Genomic DNA, 24,116 nt, shown 5'->3' on the forward strand with positions numbered 1-24,116 from the left:
CTAAAGAGACAGTGAATAGTCATTCCTTCTCTCAGTCATTCCCAATTCTATAGAACTCCAGCCACGTGTCTTACTCCCTGACTGGAAAGTTCCACTCTATTAACATTTTCTTGAATCAAAGCTTTCCCATGCATATCATCCTTGATGTCCTACATTCATGTAATCTCATTTACCTTGACAAGCTACGCAGACCTTTCCTGCAGTGCAAATGGAGTCTAAATTACACATTTATGTGAATCTACAGCTATTCATGACAGATGCTGACTGCATATACACACACACCACAAAATGCACTGTGCTCCTCTCAAGTTACCACTTCAAACTATTTCTGATAGTGGACATTGATAACTTTGTTTCACTGCTAGAAGATCTTTCTACCCTTTGATAAGCAAATTTCTTCTGACTTAATTTAAAAGATGTTCCTATAGCTGAGAATATGTTCTCTTGAAATCTTTTTTAAATCCTTTTTTTTTCCATGCATAGAGTGAATGGTGAGCTCTTAGCTTTTCACAGGAAAAAAATGGGCAGCTTCTCAGTATTGGAGGCCATCTGTCTGCAAAAATGAGACTGAATCCAGTTGCAGTTGAAGTTGCAGATGGGTTGAAAAGAACAGTCCCTCCTACTAATTCTACTGGAGATTGTTAAACATCTCGATGTTGAAACTGTCCTTTTGACGTCCTTCCTTATGCCTGCAGTTCTGGGTTGTAAACGAGGATCCTAAATGTATTTAATTGGCTGTTGGAGTGAACAGTACTTGTTTCTCCATGTAAAGCTTTTACTTGTGCCGTTCCCTCCTTTCCTCTGCATACAATTTCTGTGTATGACTGCATCATGACAGGACAGGGAGAACAGGGCCAAGTACAGCAGGGCACACACTGGATTGTGTCTTTAACAGCAAGCAATCTATAACCTTGGAAAGAGGATATTTGTTTCCAGAGCAAGTACTAGACTTGGCCTGAACTAGTTCGCCGTAGCAAATGATTGTTCTGCTGATCGAGGATGACAGTCAAACTCAGATGCCAGAGTGAAAAGAGTAGGCTGATTTTACTGTTAGTAATCAAAGGACATAACTAAGTACTACAGAAAATAAGCAATAAGAAAAATGCAGAATAGTACACTTATTACTACACACAGTTAAGCAAGGCAGTGCACCTAATCATAACTACATGACGGGGAAAATAGTGATGAAGAGAGATACCTCACCACATGCATGCATCACCATCATCCATATCTGCAGTCACCGAGGAACCTCGGTTGCAGCAAGGATTTGAAGCACCTTTCCCTGCGAGTGGGAAGCCCTACACAATGTGTCCATCCGTAGGTGTCCTGGTTCAGGCAGGATAGGGTTAAGTTTTCCCAGCAGAGAGAGGGGGGTAAGGGATCTCCAGCCGGGTTATTCATACCATGCTGACGTCAGGTCCGGCGTGGCCACGCGGGAAGCTTTCCTTTGTGGCTTTGGTTGCGGGAAGCATGCGCGGTGGGCTGGTTGTGTTCACTGTGGTATTTCTCTGTATATATTTTGTCTTGTTTACTGTTGTTACTGTTTATTGTTGTTATTATTGCTCTTGTTGTTGTTCAGATTGTTATTTATTACACTGTTGCATTAAATTTTTCCTTATTTCAACCCTGGGGTTTGTGCCCTACTTGGTCCGAGGGTGCGGGAGGGACAACGGCAACATGGTTCGGTCCCGGCAGGGCCTAAACCACCACAGTAAGTGAGGCATCCAAAGTCACAGCAAGTGGGTCCAGCCTTACGTACCAAAAATCAGGAAATCAGAATGACTTGCACCTTTGTTTTGAGCAGAAAAATCTGGTTCCATCCTCCTGTTGGATTCTACCCAAAGCCTGGCCAGGGCTTGGGGGGGAGAACCAAGGGAGTTTCTAACAAGGCCAAACACTTGGGTTCTCAGCCTTGTACACTGCTAAACAAGGGAAGTTCGATACACATTCTCACAGCATTTTATCCTCACTGCTAATTACATTTTGTCTAAGCTACATCTTTGACTAGTGAGCATACATATTTCGTTAATGATCAGATACTAATTAATAAACGCTAATGGTAATACAGATTTTACTAATTAGCAGATACTAATAATGAATAACATTTGGTTGTGAGGTTCATCTAGAGGTCAACTTTGGTTTGGGGCCTATTATTTAGGCCCTAGCACTACAAGGATGTATGCACTTGTCAGCACTAAGTTGCACTATGGAAGCGTGTCTTTACTGCATTGATGACAGTGGAGTTAAAAACAGTCTCTTTCTCCAACACTACCTTATTCCAATTGAAGCTTGGGGGCTTGGGGTCTCTATGTATCAGGTTTTCTTGTTAGGTATGGAAAGCTTTATATTTGGTCCTTGAGCTCCTTTGGGTCTCAAGGCTTGTGGTCATGGGGAACAGGAGTGGTATAATAACAGTACTCTCTCCGGGGTTAAGGGTTAATTCCACATTCTATCATAGGAAGTAGGTAGTAAAAAGTCATTTATTTTCTCTCTTGGACTAGGGTAGGGAAAGACAGCATTCTTAATGTACAGTAAACACTGTGGTTCTGGATCCTGATCTTTTTTTTTTTTAGATATATATCCTCAGGGGTGTTGAGATGCTCTTAGGAATTCCAATTCTCTCTCTTGGATGGCTTGGGTGGGCAGAGAGCTCCTAACTGGCTGGGAACTACCTGGGTTTAGCAGCACTGCTAACATCATCAACAGCTTGGAAAGGAGTGTGGTGGAGGACCTACTTGGGATACCTCCCAGATGGGTTCATCCAGGTGCATCAGTGATTATTATAAGCACACATGTAAGCAGGTAGAGAAGCTTTGCTTCCACTAAAAATACTGGCCTGAGATCTGAAAACAGTATTGTCTCCTTTTACCTACTGCAAAAACTGCAGTGCTCAGGTTCACAACAAAGAGAGGACAGCCTAGCTGGTGAGCTGTGTTTAGATTCTCCCTGAGTCTAGAGGAGAGGAGACAGGGACACCAGGACGAAACTCAGAGATGCAGAATTTTCCATTCAAAGTCAGCTATTGCTGAAGTCTCATGTTACCTTCCGATTACATTACATTATTCTTAAGTCTGCATCATGCTATTTCTGGTTCCATTTTGGCAATAACGACACACTCAGTCATATTTGCATTCAGCATAATACCTATTGGATGGACTGGTGGAAAAAAATGGAATGAGAGAATTTAAGTCATCTTTCCTCTAGGGGAGAGACCTCGTTGTGATGCTTCTGTGAAAGGATTAAGCTACTTGACAAGCCATTGAATGTTACACACTTCTAATGTGAAACAGTTTGGTAATAACTCAGATACAGATCTGTGAATACAAAGAAAAGACTGTGCCTGCATGGAATATCTATTTACCACAAGAAAAAAATGCTTTTTAGCATGATATTGGAATCTCAGATTATGCAGTAGTCATTCGCCAAGTGAATATGGTGGTCCTTTCTTCATGGCTACGAGGGATACCACTCCACCCACCTTAAAATGCTTAAAGAAGAACATAATGAATCCCAGCTGATTGTGCTGGATTTGCTGATGAGGTATTGAGAACAGTATGCTATACTTCTTGCCCAGGGCAAAGCTGAACCATACTGTAGCAATCAAGTTTCTGAACATGGCTTCCCCCTCAGAGTCTCTTTCAAACCCTGTCTATTCTATTGCTCAGATAAGGCAACATATGCGGCCTTAAAAAAAGACTTGGGGAGGTCTGCTTTCTACCCTTCTACTGTACCCTTCATTCTGCAGGACAGCAAGAGAGACAGAGTGTCTCTGGAGAACATGATTAATAGACCTACAAAAATATACAGCAGTTCATATTTCCATTAAGTATAGTTGGTGTCTGAACAATCCTGACCACCATTTGCAATACTGACTCTAGAGCATAAGAGAACGTAACATTCATCCAGTAATAAATGCAAGATGAATGAAGCCGATCCTATGTAAATCCAGACAAATACAAGGAGTCAGAACAACAGGCCTACACAAATGTTTCATTGTCTTTTTCACAAGATAGGCATTTATAAATTTACATTTTCTTTTAGGACTGCATTGTTGTCTCTTTATGTAATATTTCTGTGAGTTGAGGTTTATAACTGTGAGCCATTAAAATCTTGCTTTCCTCATCTTTCATCCCTAAATGAGAATGTGAAATCTCAAATTGGGCATTTAAAAAATCTGTAAAAAATTTTCCAAAAAATATTTTCTTCTGGTTCAAAAGTGTTCCATGCCCTTCAATTTTCTTTTGACTCTCCTGAAGTAAAAAGAAAGTACAGAAATTACAGAAGTTATGTTCATTGCCCAATTATCTCCTGATTCCTTGAGTTTTTCTGAGTAATTCTATAGACTGAGGTAACTCCATGCTAAAAAATGCATGGTTCAATAGCAGGCATGGCCTATATATTAAAAAGGGTGAGAGAGAGAGCTACTGATGGAAGACTGAAAATAGAACAAGCACAACTTGTACAATTAAGGCTGTAAGGTGACTTACTTTTTTTACTCCCTTGGTGTCTAACAGCACTGTGGGACTTTTGTCTCCTGATCTTTACTATAAAATTCTGCAGGAAACTTTACTACCTTCCTTTGTTTAAGAACATTTATGCTGAGGTCTTCATGTTCTAGAATGGTTGTGCACGTCTCATGATGGAGACTGAACAAGACACCAGAGTATGAAAGGCGCACCCAAGAACAAAGTTATTTCGACTCTATTCATATGTCCTCCATGTGTGGGGGTTCTCTTCTGTGGTGCATGAAAAATGCTGCTGAATCAGGATTTTGTGTGATTCAGGATTATGCAGCCTGACTATGTTATACAAGACAGAGTTACGTAGCCTGATCTTGATGGAACGAACACAGAAGTTGATGGCAAGCTGAACAATCATTATGGACTACCATCCTGATGGCCTTGCCTTGGGATAATTCCGTGAGTCCTTTGATGTTCTGCTTCACAGGAGGGAAATCCTGCCTTGTTCTTGCTTTCAGATGAGGTATAGATTTAGATTAAATTATAAGTGGAAAATCTTTTGAGTATCGTAATAGTGACACCGAAATCTGGGATAAAAATAACTTACTGACACCAATTTGATGCAGATAAGCAGACACTTCTTTATTGACGGCTGGACATGTAGGGGTGTGCTCTCACCAACAACATGTGCCAGGCACCAGAATCATACAGCTTATATAGAACTTACTCATACATATTCATTAAGTATTCATACGTAAACATACAACTTCCAAGAAATCATTAACATATTCTCCTCCTATTTCCAATTCTGCGCAGTAAAGGTTAGAAATGTCTAGAAATGGGTCTGGGGTGTAATGTGAGTAGGTGGTCCATGAGTCGGTGGTCGCGATCTCCCACTGCCGGAATTACCTTTTGCTTAAGGACACAGTTTTCTTGGCAGGTACCTGCAAGCTATTACGGTTACTTCCCTCAGTTCCCATTAATCCTGGACCTTGACAACTACTTGCATTCTTCTAGTCCTATATATATATATATTATATATATATATATATATTATAAATGAGTTTACAAATCACCTTGTGTTTTGTTACCTAGGTTCTAACCGTTCATACTAAACAATTATGACCAATCCCTTCAGCCTTGGTATGGGGCTGTACAGGGGATTTTAGAGTAGCAGTCGGTTGCTAGATTCAAAATACAATAAATGTAAAATGATTTTTACTAAAATATCTCTTAATTCTATCCTTATATTAAAATCAAACACAATTTAATTTCAGTTGATAATAAAATCAGTAACAATAGTGGTTCTGTATTTATAAAATAGTGCTACTATATGTTTGGACAGGAAAGGCCTCTCCTTGTTATTGGGTTAGTGTGTGGCTAAGTTCTGATTGGTGCTTCAGGTGGCCATGCGGGTCTTTCTCAAGTTATATTCATGACTTCTGCTTTGAAGAAGGGAGATGGCTTCACCTTGGCATCCTCAGAACAGCCTACGGTACAAACTTCAGTAGTGTTATATAGCAAATGATAAAACCTACTTTAGGAGCTGTCTCACAAATCTGTTTCTGTCAATATAAAAAGAAAATGCAGCCTTTGTTTTGAGGCTGTCACCGATTGGGGTCTGCAGGACTGAGAAACACAATAGGGTGAAAGAGAAGGCCTAGCTCCAGGGTAGAAGAATGTGCAACAGAAATGCTACTTTTTTTGGTTTGGGAGTAGAAGATATTTCTTGTTCTTTGCAGATATTTGAAGGAAATAGACTTACCTTGGGTTGTTCTTAGTCCTGAGATATGGTGTTCTTGATGGCAGAGTAGATCTACTGGTCACAGTCTATGAGGAAAAAATGGCAGAGGTTTTTTTTTGTTGAGGTGTTCAAAGGTCTCAGCTGCAGACAGTGTGATAAGATTCTTGAAAAGAATTTGCAGGCAGTGACGAAAGTGTAAACTCACCTTGGTAGATGGGAGTGATGTGGAGTTCAGAGTTGTGTTAATCAACACTAAAGTTTAAACCAGAGTGTGGTGCATCTGAAAAGAGACAATAGCCAGGCCCTTTGTTTACTGAGTAAGGAGGCATAGGGACAATATTCTGACACTCTCTAGCTACATGTTTGTGAAGGCAACTTCTTCAGGTCCCTCTTCTATGGATACAGAATTAAAAGAACTTGCAGATCAGACATAGCACACTGAATCTGCTTCTTGCCAGGACAGAGATTTTAAGGTTTCTAGGTGAGATACAATCATCACAAAATAACCAAAAATTATGCTTTTGAAAATAGTTTCACACATCTTACAAGTTATCAGACTTGAAACATGAACAACAGTTCAGCAAACTTTTCCCTTAAGTTAGACATTAAGAGAATTATTTCTCTTGCTTTGTTTTTTTTCCTCTAGTTTTTAAAAATGTATTTTCAGCCTTCCATTTGCACTTCCAGTCTTTTAGAATATGAAACAATGCTAATGACTGCCTTGCCACTGTGATTTTTGTCCAATACTTTTTTACAAATAAAGCCATGTATCAGGCTGAAAGTGACTTCAGTTCTTTGTTTTTCATTAGGGAGTTTTGGCATCTCAGATTTCTCACCAGAGTCCAACTGCTCCAGTACTGCTTCCTTTCCATCTTTTGGGATCTTTTTTGGGTTTGGAGCTTTCTGAGAATAATCCATTTAACCACCTGCATGGAATCATTGAAAAGGTCAGGCAACCATCTTGCTAAGTTCCATAGTAGCAAATCAGACCTAAAGCCATTGGACAGGCAGCAGTGTTTAGAAAACACTGTGTAGAATGTGCTAGTTCTTTCATGAGATGATTCTGTCTGCAGTTGCTAATAGCTTTAAATTATGGAGACAGGTGACTGGAAAAACAAGTTTATCCATTGCATATCTGTTTCAGCAGACTGGGATACTCAGTGCTGCATTCTAAACTTGCCTGAAGGTAGCAGCACGTTGTCAACTTGTTTCAGGAAATCCTTGTCCTAAAGTTTCACTGGAGCCCCAGCAGAAAAGGTGTGTATGTGGGGGGACAGAGGAGACTCTTCATGCTGCATAATTTTTGCATGGATCAAAGACAGTGGGAAACAGCAGGTAAGAATGAGCTGGGAGCATCTGCAGGACTTCTTTGTGAGGGCAGCATAGCCTAATGGTAGCATGGAGGTAGTTCCCTCAAGTCACAGTGTTGGGCAAGCCTAGGGATGCATGCAGGGAAGGATCAGACTGGGCATAGCTGCTGGAAGGGGGCAATCAGGACTTCCTTGTCAAGACCTAGGAGGGAATGACCTAGGGCTCTGCAGCAGGTGACACAGAGACTGCTGTGTGAGAAGTCACTCAGTGCAGGTGCAGAGCTTTGAAGCACCTCTCATGTGAAGCCAAAACCACACTCCTCTGTCTTCATTTCACCAAGGAATGCCTTGCAACCTGGGACTCCTCATTTGCACCTATATGCAAAAGACATTGCAAAATACACTGTGCTTGTTCTGCAGTGTGTGTCCCTCTTTGCTGACTCTGGGCTAGTTTTGGTAGTTCTCTGCAAGGATAGGGATTGTGAAAGGTGCCACACAACTAACTCCCTTTGTCAAAGAAACCTTTCAGGCAGAGAATCCTGTCACCTCAAATCATGTGAAATCCATTAAGAAGATTGTTTGGGTTATGACATGGATGATTTCAGAAGTCACATCTCTCAAGTAATTTTTTCTTCTACTTTTAATGGAGGGAAGGTAATGGCTTTTGATAGCTTCTATTGTGAAAGTCTTGGAGGCACATTTTGCCTTTTACTATCTGAATTTTTCCTTCCAGATAGATTTGGGGGCTTGGGGTTTGTTTGGGGTTTTATTTATATTCCCATCTTATTTGTATTATGTTTATTTGTGTTTCCATCAGTGCTACATCATAGATGAAACTCCCACATAGAAATGAAATAGCCCAATCAGCAGAGAGGAGAGAGCTAGTCTGACAAGCACATACAATGTGTGTGTGAGTGTATGCATTATGCTTCTGTCTGTGGGTGTGTGAAGAAACTGCTGAGAACAAACCAAATTTAAGGAGTTTCTTTCAGGTAGTAGTGTGTCTGCAATCACTGTTATTTCTTGATTCTTGATAAGTTTCCCAGCTTCTCATGAACGCTCTGTCTCCTCTACTCACAGCCTGCCTACTGACCCTCAGGCTTGAGAAAACATGACAAATCACAGACAGAAAATATGTTAACATTTCTTCAAGCAGAATTGATCACATGCAATAAGCTGAGGTTTACAAGCACCTTGATTTGAACAACAGCCTGTTACATATTTCTCTGTCTGGTATAGTACCACACCACTAGTATCACTGGATCTGCCAAGAAGCATCACAGCACCAGTGTATTGTTATGCTGTATCCAGATTTCTTCAAGTATATTAAGAAAATAAATGAAGGTGCATTAATTATTTCTAAGGAGTTCCTAACTTTTCTGATAGATAAGTAATTTCACCAGTGAGCGTATATTACAGCTGTTAAAACATTTCTTGCTGCTATGAAGAGGTTCACAATGATATCTCATCAGAAGAACTGAACTGTGTGGGAAAGGCTTGTAATGATTGTTGAGAATTTGATTGCAGTCCCTTTCAAACATTGTTGTGGGAGAATGTTGTGTTTCAGTGATGGTTTAGCTCATGACCAATGACAATGCCCTTATGATGTATCATTTCTTCCTGCCGATAGGCTCCTACAGACATCTTCAATGAGATGTGCTTTCCTGGGAAATCTGCTGGGGCAGGGGAACAGTTTGCAATCTGCCACCCAGCCACTGAGAAAGCAGCCAAAGCAGCCATAACATCTTGCTAAAATGTCTGGTCTTCTGACTTTGATTTGTTTTGGTTTTTTAAAACAATTTGCTTGTTTTCTTGCTCTTAATACAATTAAACAAATTCATCTGACTTTGGTGCTAGCATAATGTCTTGAAGCTAACAGGTATAATCTGAGTACCTTGAAACACATAAGTTAACAAAGGCAGCAGCATTTAAGGCCCCTCCATGGCAGCGGAGAAAGATGACTTGCTGTCTACCAGAGGGAGAAATCATGTTTTTCTGACATTTTCAGTCTCACTGCTCTCTTTAGATGGGTTTGAGCCTGCTGCCAATTGTGAAACATTGTAGTAAATATGGCACCAAAATCACTGTTTGTATGGTGATGTGATGGTTTAAGCCCTGCCAGGACTGGAGACCACGTTGCCGTTGCCCCTCCCCCACCCTCAACTGGTCAGGCTGTAAGTGAGGCACAAACCCCGGGTTAAAATAAGAAGAAATTTAATACAACAGTGTAATAAGCAATCTGAACAACAACAGTAGCAATGATAACAACAATAAACAGCAATAACAGTAAAAAAGACAAAAGATATACAGAGAAATACCGCAAGGGTTACAGACAGCCCCGTGCTTGCCACAACCAAAGCCACAAAGGAAAAAGCTCCCGCACTCCTGCGCCCGGACCTGACATCATAACCTGGCTGGAGACCCCTTCCCCCTTCTCTGCTGGGGAAACTTAACCCTAACCTACCTGAACCAGGACATAATCCACCCCTTTATTCGATACCATCTGCGTCATGTCCAGCTGCCATTTAGCAGTTAACAATAACAAAATAACAATTTACAAAGGCACAGCATAATTCACGGCATGTTCTCACCCAGAATCAAGTCCCCCTGTGGTACACATCTGACCTCTCCATTGTCCTGCATCACCTACCAGGTACACCCAGGTCCTTGAGCAAAAGCAATCCCGTGGATGGGTTTGCCTTTACCTTTGCCTGGCACAGGACTAAACCAGACCATTTTTCCCAATATATTTCTCATGTGCATCACAGGGACTTTATTCCCATCTACAGCATGTGGAGGTTTTGACTGAGCCGGGCCAGCTCGACTGGCAGATCCTCTTGTGTTGACTAGCCAGGTGGCCTTTGCTAGATGCCTGTCCCAGTCTTTGAAGGTCCCACCTCGCAGTGCTTTCAATGTGGTTTTTAACAGTCCATTGTAGCGCTCGATCTTCCCAGAGGCTGGTGCATGGCACTGGATATGGTAGACACACTCGATGCCGTGCTCTTCTGCCCAGGCATTTATGAGGTTGTTTCAGAAGTGGGTCCCGTTATCTGACTCAATTCTCTCTGGGGTGCCGTGTCGCCATAGGACTTGGGTTTCAAGGCCCAGGATGGTGTTTCGGGCGGTGGCGTGGGTCGCTGGGTAAGTTTCCAGCCATCCAGTGGTAACTTCCACCGTTGTGAGCACGTGGCGCTTCCTGTGGTGGGTCTGTGGCAGTGTGATGTAGTCGATCTGCCAGGCCTCTCCATATCTATATTTCAACCATTGCTCTCCATTTCGCTGGGGCTTCACCCGCTTGGCATGTTTGATTGCAGCACACGTCTCACATGCGTGGGTGGTCACTGCAATGGTGTCAGTGGTGAGGTCCATCCCTCGATCTCGAGCCCACCTGTATGTTGCATCTCTACCTTGGTGGCCCAAGGTCTCGTGGGGCCACCGAGCTATGAACAGTTCACCTTTGCGCTGCCAGTCCAAGTCCACCTGAGCCACTCTAATCTTAGCAGCTTGGTCTGCCTGCTGGTTGTGTCGATGTTCATCAGTGGCCTGACTCTTGGGTACATGGGCATCCACATGGCGCACCTTCACAACAAGGTTTTCCACACGGGCTGCAATATCCTGCCATACTTCAGTAGCCCAGACGGTTTTACCCTTACGTTGCCAGTTGTTCTGCTTCCATTGCTGCAACCATTTCCACAGGGCATTTGGCACTGCCCACGAGTTGGTGTAGAGGTAGAGCCTTGGCCACTTTTCCTGCTCAGCAATATCCAAAGCAAGCTGATGGCTTTCACGTCTGCAAACTGTCTCGATTCACCGTGTCCCTCAGCAGCTTCAGTGACCCGTCATGTGGGACTCCATACAGCAGCCTTCCATCGTCAATGTTTTCCCACAATGCGACAAGACCCATAAGTGAACAGGGCATATCACTTCTCCTCATCCGGCAGCTCGTTATATGGTGGGGCCTCCTTAGCACGTGTCACCTCCCGTTCTGGTCACATCCCAGAATCTTTGCTCTCTGGCCAGTTCGTGATCACCTCTAATATCCCTGGGTGGCTGGGGTTCCCTATTCGAGCCCATTGTGTAATCAATGCAACCCATTTACTCCACGTGGCATCTGTTGCATGATGTGTGGAGGAGGTCTTTCCTTTGAACATCCACCCCAGCACCGGCAGTCGGGGTGCCAGGAGGAGCTGTGTTTCAGTGCCGACCACTTCTGAGGCAGCCTGAACTCCTTTCTACACTGCCAGTATCTCCTTCTCCGTCGGTGTATAATTAGCTTCAGAGCCTTTGTATCCCCGGCTCCAAAAGCCTAGAGGTCGGCCTCGGGTTTCCCCAGGTGCTCTCTGCCAGAGGCTCCAGGTAGGGCCATTCTCCCCAGCTCCAGTGTAGAGCATGTTCTTAACCTCCTGCCATTCGTGGACTGGCCCAAGGGCTACTGCTTGGGCAATCTCCTGCTTAATTTCTTCAAAGGATTGTTGTTGCTCAGGGCCCCATTCAAAATCGTTCTTCTTATGGGTTACATGATAGAGAGGGCTCACAATCAGGCTGTAGTTCGGGATGTGCATCCTCCAGAACCCCACAGCGCCCAGGAAAGACTGAGTCTCCTTTTTAGAGGTTGGTGGGGCCATGGATGTTATCTTGTTTATCACTTCCACTGGGATGTGGCGACGCCCATCTTGCCATTTTATTCCTAGGAATTGAATTTCCCTTGCAGGCCCCTTTACCTTCTTTTGCTTAATGGCAAAGCCGGACTTCAGGAGGATTTCAGTTACCTTCTTCCCTTTCTCAAAGACTTCCTCGGCTGTGTCACCGCATACAATGATGTCATCAATGTACTGCAGGTGTACTGGAGCCCCACCTTTCTCCAGTGCAGTATGGACCAATCCATGGCAAATGGTGGAGCTGTGGTTCCACCCCTGGGGCAATCGATTCCAGGTGTACTGGATGCCTCTCCAAGTGAATATAAGCTGTGGCCTGCACTCTGGCGCTGTTGGAATGGAGAAGAACACGTTAGCAATGTCAGTCGTGGCGTACCACTTGGCTGCCTTCGACTCCAGTTCATACTGGAGCTCCAGCATGTCCGGCACTGCAGCACTCATTGCTGGCGTAACTTCCTTCAGGCCACGGTAGTCCACAGTTAGCCTCCGTTCACCATTAGACTTTCTCACTGGCCATATAGGACTGTTGAAGGGTGAATGAGTTTTGCTGATCACCCTCTGGCTTTCTAGTTGACAGATCAGCTGATGGATGGGGACCAGGGAATCTTGGTTGGTGCGGTACTGCCGCAGGTGCACCGTCCTGGTAGCAATCGGCACTCGCTGCTCCTCAACCTTAAGCCGCCACGTCACTGAGGGATCCTCTGAGAGGCCGGGTAAGGTGGACAACTGTTCAACCTCCTCCAGGGCAGCTACACCAAAAGCCCAGCGGTAGCCTATTGGGTCTTTGAAGTACCCTCTCCTGGGATAGTCTATGCCCAGGATGCACGGGGCATCTGGGCCAGTCACAACGGGGTGCTTATGCCAGTCCTTCCCAGTCAGGTTCACTTCAGCTTCCAGTAGGGTCAGCTGTTGGGATCCCCCTGTCACTCCGGAGATGCAGATGGATTCAACCCCACTGTAGCTCGATGGCATCAGGGTGCACTGTGCGCCAGTGTCCACCAAAGCCTTATATTCTTGTGGGTCTGACGTGCCAGGCCATTGGATCCACACTGTCCAGTAAATCTGATTATCCCTTTCCTCCACCTGGCTGGAGGCAGGGCCCCTCTAATCCTGCTCAGCATCAATCACTTCTTGCAAGAATGATTTACTGGTCCCCTCAAGAGCGTCAGACATAATGTTGGCCATTCTATTCTGCCTGGGGGATTTCTGACTGGACACTGGAGCCGCGCTCTTTTTGGAGGACTCCCCTTTTGTGATGGTCTTCCCTTTCAGCTGCTCTACTCGTGCAGCTAGGGCGGCAGTGGGCTGTCCATCCCACCTCCTCATGTTTTTTCCATGGTCACTGAGGAAAAACCACAGGGTGCCTCATAGTGTGTACTTTCTGCTGCCTTTCTCTTGGGTGGGGAAACATTTACTTCTAATGGGTGAGACATCAGCCTGTGCAGGTGGAATGTAGGACATGTCCTCTTCCATTTTCTGGACCCTCTGAGACAGTTCCTCCACAGCTGAGACCCAGGAATGCTGAGATGAAGGGAGATTTCCCTCATATTGCCGGAGCTTGCCAACCACTCCATCCACTGTTAGAGTGTGGGTGTCTGTCCACCAGGACACTATTGCCAATGCTTTCGAGTGTGCTTCTGGTGCATTCTTCAGGAGCTTTTGCCCTATCAGGTGTGTGCAAGGGGCCTGATCTGGGTCCATGGGTGACTGCTCATCATTCAGATCACCATAGATCATCTCAAACGCAGCCAGTTCCCTGAGGTTCTGGATGCCTTTCTCAATGCTGGTCCATTTGCTTAGCTGGCATAGGATATCATCCTTGTAGGGGTGCGTCACACTGAGCAGGAGTTGCTTCAAAAGGCTGAGGGTTTGAGTCTGTTTCCCTATTTCCCTGTCAATGCCAGCATCCTTGGCCAAAGATCCCAGCTGCTTGGCCTCTCTCCCCTCCATTTCAAAAGAACTGGCCGCATTGTCCCAGCATTGGAGCAGCCAGATGCAAATCTGCTCGTCTCCCAGGTGGCTGAAATCTCTTCACATATCTCTCAGCTCAGTCGTGAGTCACCACTGGCCCTTCCTCCTGTTCCCGTGCTGGGCCTGGCTCATCCCCATCCCCCACTTTATGGACTGTCTTTCTGGTATATTTTGTTTTCTGTATTGGGCGACTGATACCGGTACTGGCTGGCTCTCTGGCTCAGTCGCTGTGCTAGTGGAGGCGACTGAAACTGGTTCTGCCTGTTCCCCCGGCGAGGATACTGTCCCAGTAAGTTCACTCTCAGGTTCTGTGCCTTTTTTCCCCCTTGAGGGCAGTGGGTGGTATTAAAGAGGACACGGTAGGCACGGGCAAGTCCCCAACACAGTGCAGCGATTTGTGTCTCCTGGTGTTTGCGATCTTGGTAACAGACCCTTTCTAAGCACTCCATCAGCTTCTCAGGGCTCTGCATTTGCTCAGGAGTGAAATTCCAAAGCATTGGAGGGGCCCACTGACTCAGGCCTTTGCCCATCTTTTCCCACATACCTTGCCACTCACAATTTTCTGACCTCGGGGCAGGTTTCCGGGCACTGCTATTGTTAGAGAAGTGCCACGTGGCCAAAACCGAAAGCAGGCAGGCATTCAGAAAGCATTGTGCTGCAAACACACTGGCCTGCAGGCTCCAAGGATAACTGAAATTCCCCAAAGCCAAGAGGATCTCTTCCCCTGGCTCACCCATAGTGGGGGTGAGACCCCTAACAAAAGCCCAGGCAGAAAACAGGTACACGTTCACACCCACTGACAGCGATACAAAAACATTATAAGCAATCAGTGGCCTGTATAACAACATAAGACCCTTTATATATTTTCCACCAATAACAAACATCACCACTGGGATCATACAGTGGATATAAGGATTAATCCAGCCCCACCATGCAAGGAAGTGGGCCAGCATTGCAAACATTTTCTTATCAAACAAATACAAATACAAACAGAAAAATTACACCCAACAGATTGCTCTATCACACTCTGGTCAGGGTCTGTCCCTTTTTTAGCCTTACTTCAATGCTCTTGTGCCCCACGTTGGTGCGCCAAAAAAGGCTGTGTTGGTTTAAGCCCTGCCAGGACCAGAGACCACGTTGCTGTTGCCCCTCCCCCACCCTCAGCCAGTCAGGCTGGAAGTGAGGCACAAACCCCAGGTTAAAATAATAAGAAATTTAATACAACAATGTAATGAGCAATCTGAACAACAACAGTAGCAATGATAACAACAATAAACAGCAATAACAGTGAACAAGACAAAAGATATACAGAGAAATATTGCAAGGGTTACAGACAGCTTGCTCGCGATGCTCCCCTAACCAAAGCCACAAAGGAAAAAGCTCCCATGCCCGCACCTGACGTCAGCATGGTATTAATAACCCAGCTGGAGATCCCTTCCCTCTCTCTCTCTTAACCCTATCCTAGCTGAACCAGGACAGGTGTTGCTCGAATCTCTGTTAGTTTTTCGTTAAAGCAACAGGGAGATTCCAGTCAGCAAGACTGCCTGACAGGTTGATGTTGTCTGGGCTTCCTGGATAGGCTTATCATCCTCATCAGTCAGAAACCATGGGGAAGACTGTCATTTGTAAGACAACAGAGAAGGTCTGGAATCTGTCACTAGCATGAATTTTGGAAGTCTATTAGAGCAGCAAAGATTTGCACACTCAGCAATCTTTATTTGATTCAGTTCTTCTTTCTGTGCCAAAGTGAATAATATCTGTGAAGTGGGGAAATGGGACTGAAACAATCATAAATCCCAGGCACATAAATATTGTGGCAAACAGAACTGCTTTCTAGTTCTTTTTTCTGTTGGAACTGCTAGCTGCATATGACTAATGCCTGGATACTGCAGTGGGTTTATGTGAACAAGTTGCCCATGTTCTCTTCTCCATCAGTAGATATCCATCCAACAAGTCCAGATGATAGTTCCCCTCCTTGGCCAGAAGAATCTTATCCCAAGATCTGTGACTCTCTGGACTAGATCTTCATGGACTGGGAAGGGAACCGGCCAGCTGGCTTGTGACATCTGGCTAGAAGAGATTATTTGTAGCTGCACCCTAGCTGGGTCATAGGGGTCGGGAGGACAAGACAAACATTTTCCAGGGATTATTAATCAGAAAAGGAACAGAAGCCACTGCATTTATGGTATAGAGGAAGTTGTCCCTGCTTTTTGATTGTGGGGTTGCTTTTTGATTGTGGGGTTGCATGGACAGTCCCCCTGAGAATGGGACTGCACCCCTCCAGGTGCAGTTACAGAGTTCTTACTCAAAAATGTCTGCCTTCAGAGGGTTAACAATGCAGACAGGGAAGATGAACAAAATTCCAGAGAAGGAGAAATGGGGATATCTCCCAAAGTGCATACAGCAGTTCTGTAACAGGTAGCACCAGAATCTCCGCTGTAGGACCTTTTTAGGTGAGCTCACCACTTTTCCAGACAGTCTATTTCCAATTAACAGGAGTATTACATTTACCAGTGATTTTTCCCTTCCCTTCCCTTCCCTTCCCTTCCCTTCCCTTCCCTTCCCTTCCCTTCCCTTCCCTTCCCTTCCCTTCCCTTCCCTTCCCTTCCCCCCTCCCCTCCCCTCCCCTCCCCTCCCCTCCCCTCCCTTCTTAAAAATTGACCACTTCTCCTGCAAGTTGATTCTCTGACTTTAGTGTTTCTATGTGAAAGTTGCATTGATCTCAGTCAGCTATTGTGGGGTTAAGTCATAGGGTGTGCTGCTCCTGTGACAAATACCAGTCACTTTAAGAATTTACTTTACTCCAGTTCAGATACAGGATCTGTTTGGATTTGTGCTCTTCACCATTTTCCTTGCAAAATTCACTTCAGTCATTTTCAGTTGCCATTGAAACCACTTACTTCTGAGGTCTCACAGAATCACAGAATATCTGAGGTTGGCAGAGATCCACATCAGTTGTCTAATCCAATTCCATTCTCAAACAAGGTGACCTACAGCAGATTTCTCAAGAGTGTGGCCTATGAAGTTTTGAATATCTTCACAGACAGAGACTCTAGAGCCTTTCTACAGCCCCTTTTTTTTTCCTTATGTATAAATGAGATTCCCTGAATTTCAGTTTGTACACATTATCTCTTCTCACCAGTGAGAAGAGTCTGGCTTCCTCTTACTCATGCCTTTTCATGAGGTATTTACACACACCACTGAGACCCCCCCAAACCTTCTCTTCTCCAGGATAAACATTTGCATCTCTCTCAGCTTCTCCTCATGTAAGAGATCCTTGAGTGTCCTAACAACCTTCATGGCCCTTTGCTGTCTTACACCAGTAGCTCCATCTCTCTCTTGTATCTGGGAGTCCAGAACTGGCCACATAACTCCAAATCTGATATCACCAGGGCTGAGTAGAAGGGAAGGATCCTTTAATCTGCTGGCAACACTCCTAATGCAGCTCAGGAGGCTGTTGACCTTCTTTGCTGCAAGGATATACTGCTTCTTCATAGTCAGCATGCTGTCCACTCCAACACCTTTACTTCAAAACTGCTTTCCAGACAGCTGACCTGCTTTCTAGCTGTTTCACCAGGGAATGTCTCACACATGTTCTCAAACAACTGAATTAGTGTTTTTCAGATGGCTGATGACAACTTAAACCAGTGTGTCTGAGTGCACTCATACTATTCGTCTTAATACCTGATTGCCTAGTTCTTTAGCCTGTATGGATCAAAGGAATTATGATTAGTTTGGAATGCCTGCTGTGCCACTTGTCTTCTAAATAAACCACCTTTGAGATTCTTTCTCTCATGGAAGTTTTTTATCCTTCAGGGAAGGGCTATTTATTATAGCCAGAAAGGTGACAGTTTGCACATGTTGTTCTGGAGCTTTAGCCATTTCTACATTCTTCCTGTGGCCTTGTCTAGAGATATTGGAAATAATGTTGCTTGAAGCTCCTTACTGATTACTTTGGCATTCTCTGTGTTCTCTATCTCAAGGCAGATGTTATGGTTGGGATGTGAAAGAAGACAAACATATCCAGTAATTGTGTCCTTCCCTGCTGTTTCCTTGGAATCTTCAAAAGCAGGTTTGAGGACAGAACTTCTGCACTTTCCTTCTGCTTGTGCCTGTAACTGCAGCATCTCAGTTGCATGCAAATTAATTCTCTGGAACCTCCACTGCAGAACTGCTAAAACGAAAAACTGATATCCAGAGAATGTTAACAACAAAGCCTAAAGTTCAGGATGAAGAAGAAATGAGAGAAAAAAAGCTTTTCTATACTAAAAGTTACACAAGAGTCAAGAGTTAAAATGTAGTGTAAAACTTTGCTTCTCATAATACATTTCCTTTCAATCAGTTAATAGTGATACCACAGTGCAGCATTCCACACATTTAGAAAGCAACTTTGAATTCAGGGATGAAATAAGGGAGTCTGAAGCTACATTCTTGTTCTCGTAGGTGTCCTGTGTGCTTAATAGTTGCAAAATCAAATGCCTAAAATATTAAAAATCTTGGTCTTGTATAAGAGATGAAAGAAAGTCTGCACAACTTCATTCCCTACGTGATGAGCTGAGCTGGTATTATAGCTTAATGCTGTCTTAGAAGTAGTGTTTTGAGGGGAAAAAAAAAATCTTTTTCTTGTACTGAATTCTGTTTTGTAACTAACTAGTGTATTACACTGTCTGGGTAGCACTAAGTGGACAGAAACTAAGAAGATATAAACTTGATAGATTATTGAACCCAAATAAGTTTGATCGTCAGTGGAAATACTTGTTGAGGGGAATCCAGAAATCAAGGATTTGGTTACTGGTTTTGGTCATTGTCATGGTTTAAGCCCAGCTGGCAACTAAGCACCATGTGGCTGCTCACTCACGCTTCCCCTCTTTGGTGGGATGAGGAGAAGAATTGGAAGAGAAAAGTAAAGTAGCTTGAGATAAGGATATATTACTACACAACACAAGGAAAGAGGAAGTAATAATAACAGTAGTACTAATAAAAGAATGTATAAAGTGAGTGATGCACAATGCAGTTGCTCACCGCCTGGAGCCCAGTGCTCAGTCTGTTCAGAGCCATGATCCCTCCACCTGCTGGCAAGCTCCCCTAGCTATATACTGACCATGACATTATATGGTATCAAATATCCCCTTGGCTAGTTCAGGTCAACTGTCCTGGCTGTGTCCTTTCCCATCTTCTTGAGGTAATTAACTCTATCCCGGCTAAACCCAGGACAGTCATAGATGATTTATGCACATTAGGACTGCTTAGGGAGAATGTGTGACCCAACTACTCTTCATTGCCTTTCTACTTCCTATGAAATTCTAGCTTGCTTGCAATTTCAGTTAGCTTTCCTTGCATCCCAGGAAAGAATTCACCAGATGGTCTGAGCAAATTTACCCTCAAAATGCAAGAGTCCCTGTATTACTCTGACCCTGCAGAGGAGGATGAAAAACAGCAGTAGAGGAAGATTGACAGTAGCTGGGGACCATGAACATTCCAGCTGGGGTTTGTTTGGGGTCCCTGGATGTCTTCATCTTGACAATAGGATGGAATTGTCAAGAGGCTTGTGGTTAGCTATGGAGACAGTGATGTTTACTGTTATTATTTCCTGCCTGGTAAAAAACCCATCTACAACAACCAGATCTTGTCAGACTTAAAATGGTCAGTTTCCCTGGGTTTCTCTATGGGATGTGTAAAGAGGCCATTTTTCTGTCACATTTTGGAGGATTGGAGGGTTGCTTTTGATTCAGGGCTGCTTTCAACTTAGGGCTTTGGGAAAACATGTGACCTGGAAAAGAAATGTGGAGAGGAAAAAACAATCTCTCCTCACCTCTCAACAAATTCCTTGGTTGTTGTTAGAGGCAGTAGTTAATCTGACAACTGTCATCTCTGGGACAATTCAGGAGAAATCATCCTGACAGGTTGCAGATATTTCTCCCTCTAAAAACCGAGGTTCCACCATCGCCATCCCAAGAACTAACATGGAAAGCAAGAACAAACACAGTCCTTCAGCACTATTGACAGGCTGAAGAGGTAATTTATAAAGGAGAGATAGAGGGTTGTGAAGACCTCTTCCCTTCACTTAGCCTCTAATAATGCCAACAAACAATTATTTGAAAGGACTTTGACAGTGTGTCCTTCCAGTCTAAGGCTTTGAAAAGGCCAGATAACTTTGCCTTATGCAAGGCAAAAGATGTTAAATATGTATACATGTATGTGCATGTGAGTGTCTGTTACAAGGCTGTCTCAGATTAGCTCAGTTAAATCTCAGCCTGCAAGAAACCAATCTGGATCTGTCCTGACCCATGAACTAGGGGCAGTAACCAGCCACCTACGGTGTTTTTCCAGGGTGAACGTACCTATTTTAGTAAATGATGCAGGGTGTTTTCCTGCTTCAGGCAAAGTCCAACACAACTTCCAAAGGATACTTGTCTTCACTTCATCCGTGAGCTTTATCCTGCTGCAGACCTCCAGTGCCCTGATGATGAATTATAATAGTAAATGCTCTCCCCCTTTTCCCAGCACCTTCTTTCCTCCCCAGCGGAATGATTGCTAGTATTTGACAGTAAAAGTGCCTGAAATACAGGGTAAATGGCAGCCCTGTGGGGACAGAGGGGCATGCAAGAAGCCTTCCAATTTGCATGGTTTTGCAAGGGCTTTGCACAATAACAAAGAGCTGCCTCAGGAGCACACAAGGGCTGAAAATTTGTGATCAGTGTGCATGCACGGGTAGAAAGAGGATCAAGCAGAGTAAGGATCCCATTATTTACTAAGCATTAGAGACAGTGGTGTCCAAGGGTAAATAGGAGATCTTCAGAGATGCTATTTCTTTTTGATATGTGGCAGGAGCCTAGAAATCATCAGCAACTCCAAATGTTTTCTCATGCTCTGTGCTCATACCTATCATAGGATATGTAATTTCTGGAAACAATTAAGACTGTGATTACTCATCTCTGCAACTGAGATTTCTAATTCCTTTCGTAGCCCTGGTGTAATTACTTCCTGGATGTACCACCTGTCTGTTACATTAAAGACCCTCACAAAACAATCTTCAGTGACTTGACTGAGCTGATGGAGTGAAAACATTGTGTGGACGGCATCTTGCTCCCTTAAGGACTGCAAACCAATTGTGTTGCCCTCATGCAGATGTAGTCTCTTCCTCTTGCCGCTGTGCTTTTCCCACCAGTGCTGGGTAACCCACTCGGTCAGACTGGGTGGTTTGCACACCTCCTGACTCTGTAGGGAATGTGTCTCCTTCTCAGTGGAAGAAGAAACCTTTCCAGATGCAGAGGGAGTGGAAGAAGGTCATGAGTGTGAGGAAGGAGAGAGATGGCATCATGGTGGTTTTCCCACATTCTTACAGGTCTGACCTTCTCTTGTGCTTTCTCTAGGGGCTACCAAAGACATGGGGAAGATGTTAGGTGGGGATGAGGAGAAAGACCCAGATGCTGCCAAGAAAGAAGAGGAACGACAGGACGCCCTCAGGCAAGAAGAGGAAGAGAGGAAAGCCAAATACGCCAAGATGGAGGCTGAAAGAGAAGTTATGAGACAGGGGATTAGAGACAAGGTAGGGATCTGACTTTCAGCACACACTGGGCAACTCATAAAGCTTATGTAGAAGCAGTGTTTTCAGCTGATTTATGAGCAGTTCCCTGAGCACCTGGATAGAGCCAGGTAATTATTTTATCACACTGTTCACTGTCCCTCAACCTCTGTCCCTGTTTAAATGCACCTCCCACACAGAAAAGCCCTGGCAAAGTTGAACTAGAGCATAAAGATGAGGGGAAAAATATGTCTGGTTTTCTCATCATCTGTTAAATGTTCACATTATTTTAAAATTATTTTAAGAAGTATCAAGGATTGTTATGCAATTTAAGAAATTGGAGATTATGATTCTAGAAAAGAAAGTATTTACAGGAAATTGTCTCCCCATGACACTGCCAAAGAAAGGTATCCATACAACCATTTAAAAGAGGGTATTAGTACCAGACAGACAGATTCAGAACCTCTACCTGGTCAAATTTTTTTATTTTTATAATGTATTTAATGAATATATATCGAGATAGTGTAATATATTAATATAAACATATCAATGTGTGCAGTGTGTGTTTAATGTATGTTTATAGGTGGAACTGTTTCTAAGCAATGACGTAAGTCTGCATTAGACATGAGCGAAAAAACAGAGTAATTAATTTCTGAGTTGCAGGTAGATGGGCTAATACGCTGTTTTCACTGGTCACTGTCTTCTGCTAGACCACTGAAGAGTTCTCAGAGGTAGATGGGGTGTTGCATTTTTCCTGCTGTTGGACAAACTGTTGTAAAAGCATTTAAGACGTCTGACATGCCCTTCGTTACAAGTCCAAGGTGATCTAGACTAGAATTCACACATCTGTGAGTAGGATGCATGCAGTCTGAGCCTGGATGAAACATCCAGACAACAGGGATTTCTTTGGGATACTGTCAGCAGTCCAGATTTTGCTGAGTCAGACTGAGTATTGGGTGGTGAAGTCTCTTGGAAATGTGTTGATTCCTGATTGGTATGTCAAAGGATTGTCTCTGCAGAGACAGTAAACAGGGATACTTGGAGGAATGTTGTTTAACCTCAGTCAGACCTCTGGACTGCAGCTTTTCTAGTGATGTGGTATGTTACCTTTAAGATTAGCAACAGGAAGTCCTGCATTGGGGAGTGCACCCAGCTTGTGAAAACGTGGGAGCTTTTTTTCCTATGGTTTTCTTTCTCCTGCAGATAATCCCAGGTAAAATGCGTTTGAAACATGAAGCTGTTTTCTGCAGAATCAGAAAAGATGGATAAAGCTATATAAAGGAGCTGTTGGTTTGTTTTGGGTTTTTTTTTAAGTTTCAGAGTTCCATGAAAGACAGAGATTACTTTGTCCTAAGAAAGGGATGGTTTTGATGATATACAAGACCGTCTTTAAGTATTTGGAATTGGTTGCTGGAAATGTGAAAGAAGTGTTGAAAAAATAGAAAAAAGGGCTGGATTATTTCCTCCATTGCTTGTTTATTTAGAAATCACCTTAATTTCTTAGCCAACTCCAGTAAAAGCAGAAATATAGGGAAGGAGAAACCAAACCAGACATTCTGTCTGGTCTGTATTAAACCCAAAAAGTTTTCAGTATTATTGATCTCCCCGATGATTTTTGCTAATTTTTTACATAAAAGAGTGTTGAGTAAGTGAGTCGGAACAGATTATTATGCAGAATACAAGTTTGAAGATGTCCTAGGTCATGAACTCAGTCACGAAGTTACTCCCTTAGTGCAGCTTCAGGATGTCAGGGAAACAAGCCAATGAATCATGGATGGTCTGATCAGTTAGTTGATATGGCTATAGGTGAGGTCTGCAGAAAAGACAGGCTCATCGGGTTTGTTGTTTTGGACTTTTTGCCTTGTCTCTTCAACACATGATGAATGCAGTCTTGTTTAGGACTTCAAGAAACGTGGGAGCTATGGCAGAGCTGGAAAGGAATGATGACAGCTACCACAGATATGTTCCAGCATGTGCTAACTTCAGGTTTTAAATCCAATCTGTTAAACTGAGATACATATGCATTAGGGCCAGCATGACAGCTATGCACAGAAATGCCTTAGGGAAAGGGTAGAGTGGATTGTGCAGTATTCAAGTGTATTTTCATAAAAAATATGCAATATCTTCATTTGGAAATGAAGGATTGTAAGCATGACATTTGGACAGGATGTTTTGAAATAACTGGTCAACTAATTGTCTGACAGCTCCTACCCAATATTGAAGTCCATCATCTGATACTAAAAATGGTTTGAAAAAATATAACTGGGGTATTCTAGCTTTCTTCTACACCAAGGTGCACGTATGCAGCTTGCTTTCTGATCTGATCTGGGCTTGATCTCAACACTACTACCTCACAGATCTTTTGGGCCCTGCCACAGCTGTCTCTGGGGAGAGGTGCCACACACAGGCAAGACTGCTGAGAGGCTCTTCAGTGCCCCTGTGCTAGGTAGG

At 43.7% G+C, this 24,116-nt stretch overlaps 1 protein-coding gene across 5 annotated transcripts in view; it reads left to right on the plus strand.

Moving 5' to 3' along the window:
* Positions 1-24,116, plus strand: part of CPLX1 (complexin 1) — a 153,631-nt gene that overhangs the window by 91,487 nt on the left and 38,028 nt on the right. For all 5 annotated transcript variants that reach the window (XM_074932506.1, XM_074932501.1, XM_074932502.1 and 2 more), the window contains one exon: positions 21,514-21,689. In XM_074932506.1, the coding sequence (XP_074788607.1) occupies positions 21,528-21,689 (162 nt within the window). In that variant the 5' untranslated portion in view covers positions 21,514-21,527. The remainder of the gene's footprint in view (positions 1-21,513; positions 21,690-24,116) is intronic.

This window comes from Athene noctua, chromosome Z, assembly GCF_965140245.1.
Source record: "Athene noctua chromosome Z, bAthNoc1.hap1.1, whole genome shotgun sequence".
Lineage (NCBI taxonomy): Eukaryota > Metazoa > Chordata > Aves > Strigiformes > Strigidae > Athene > Athene noctua.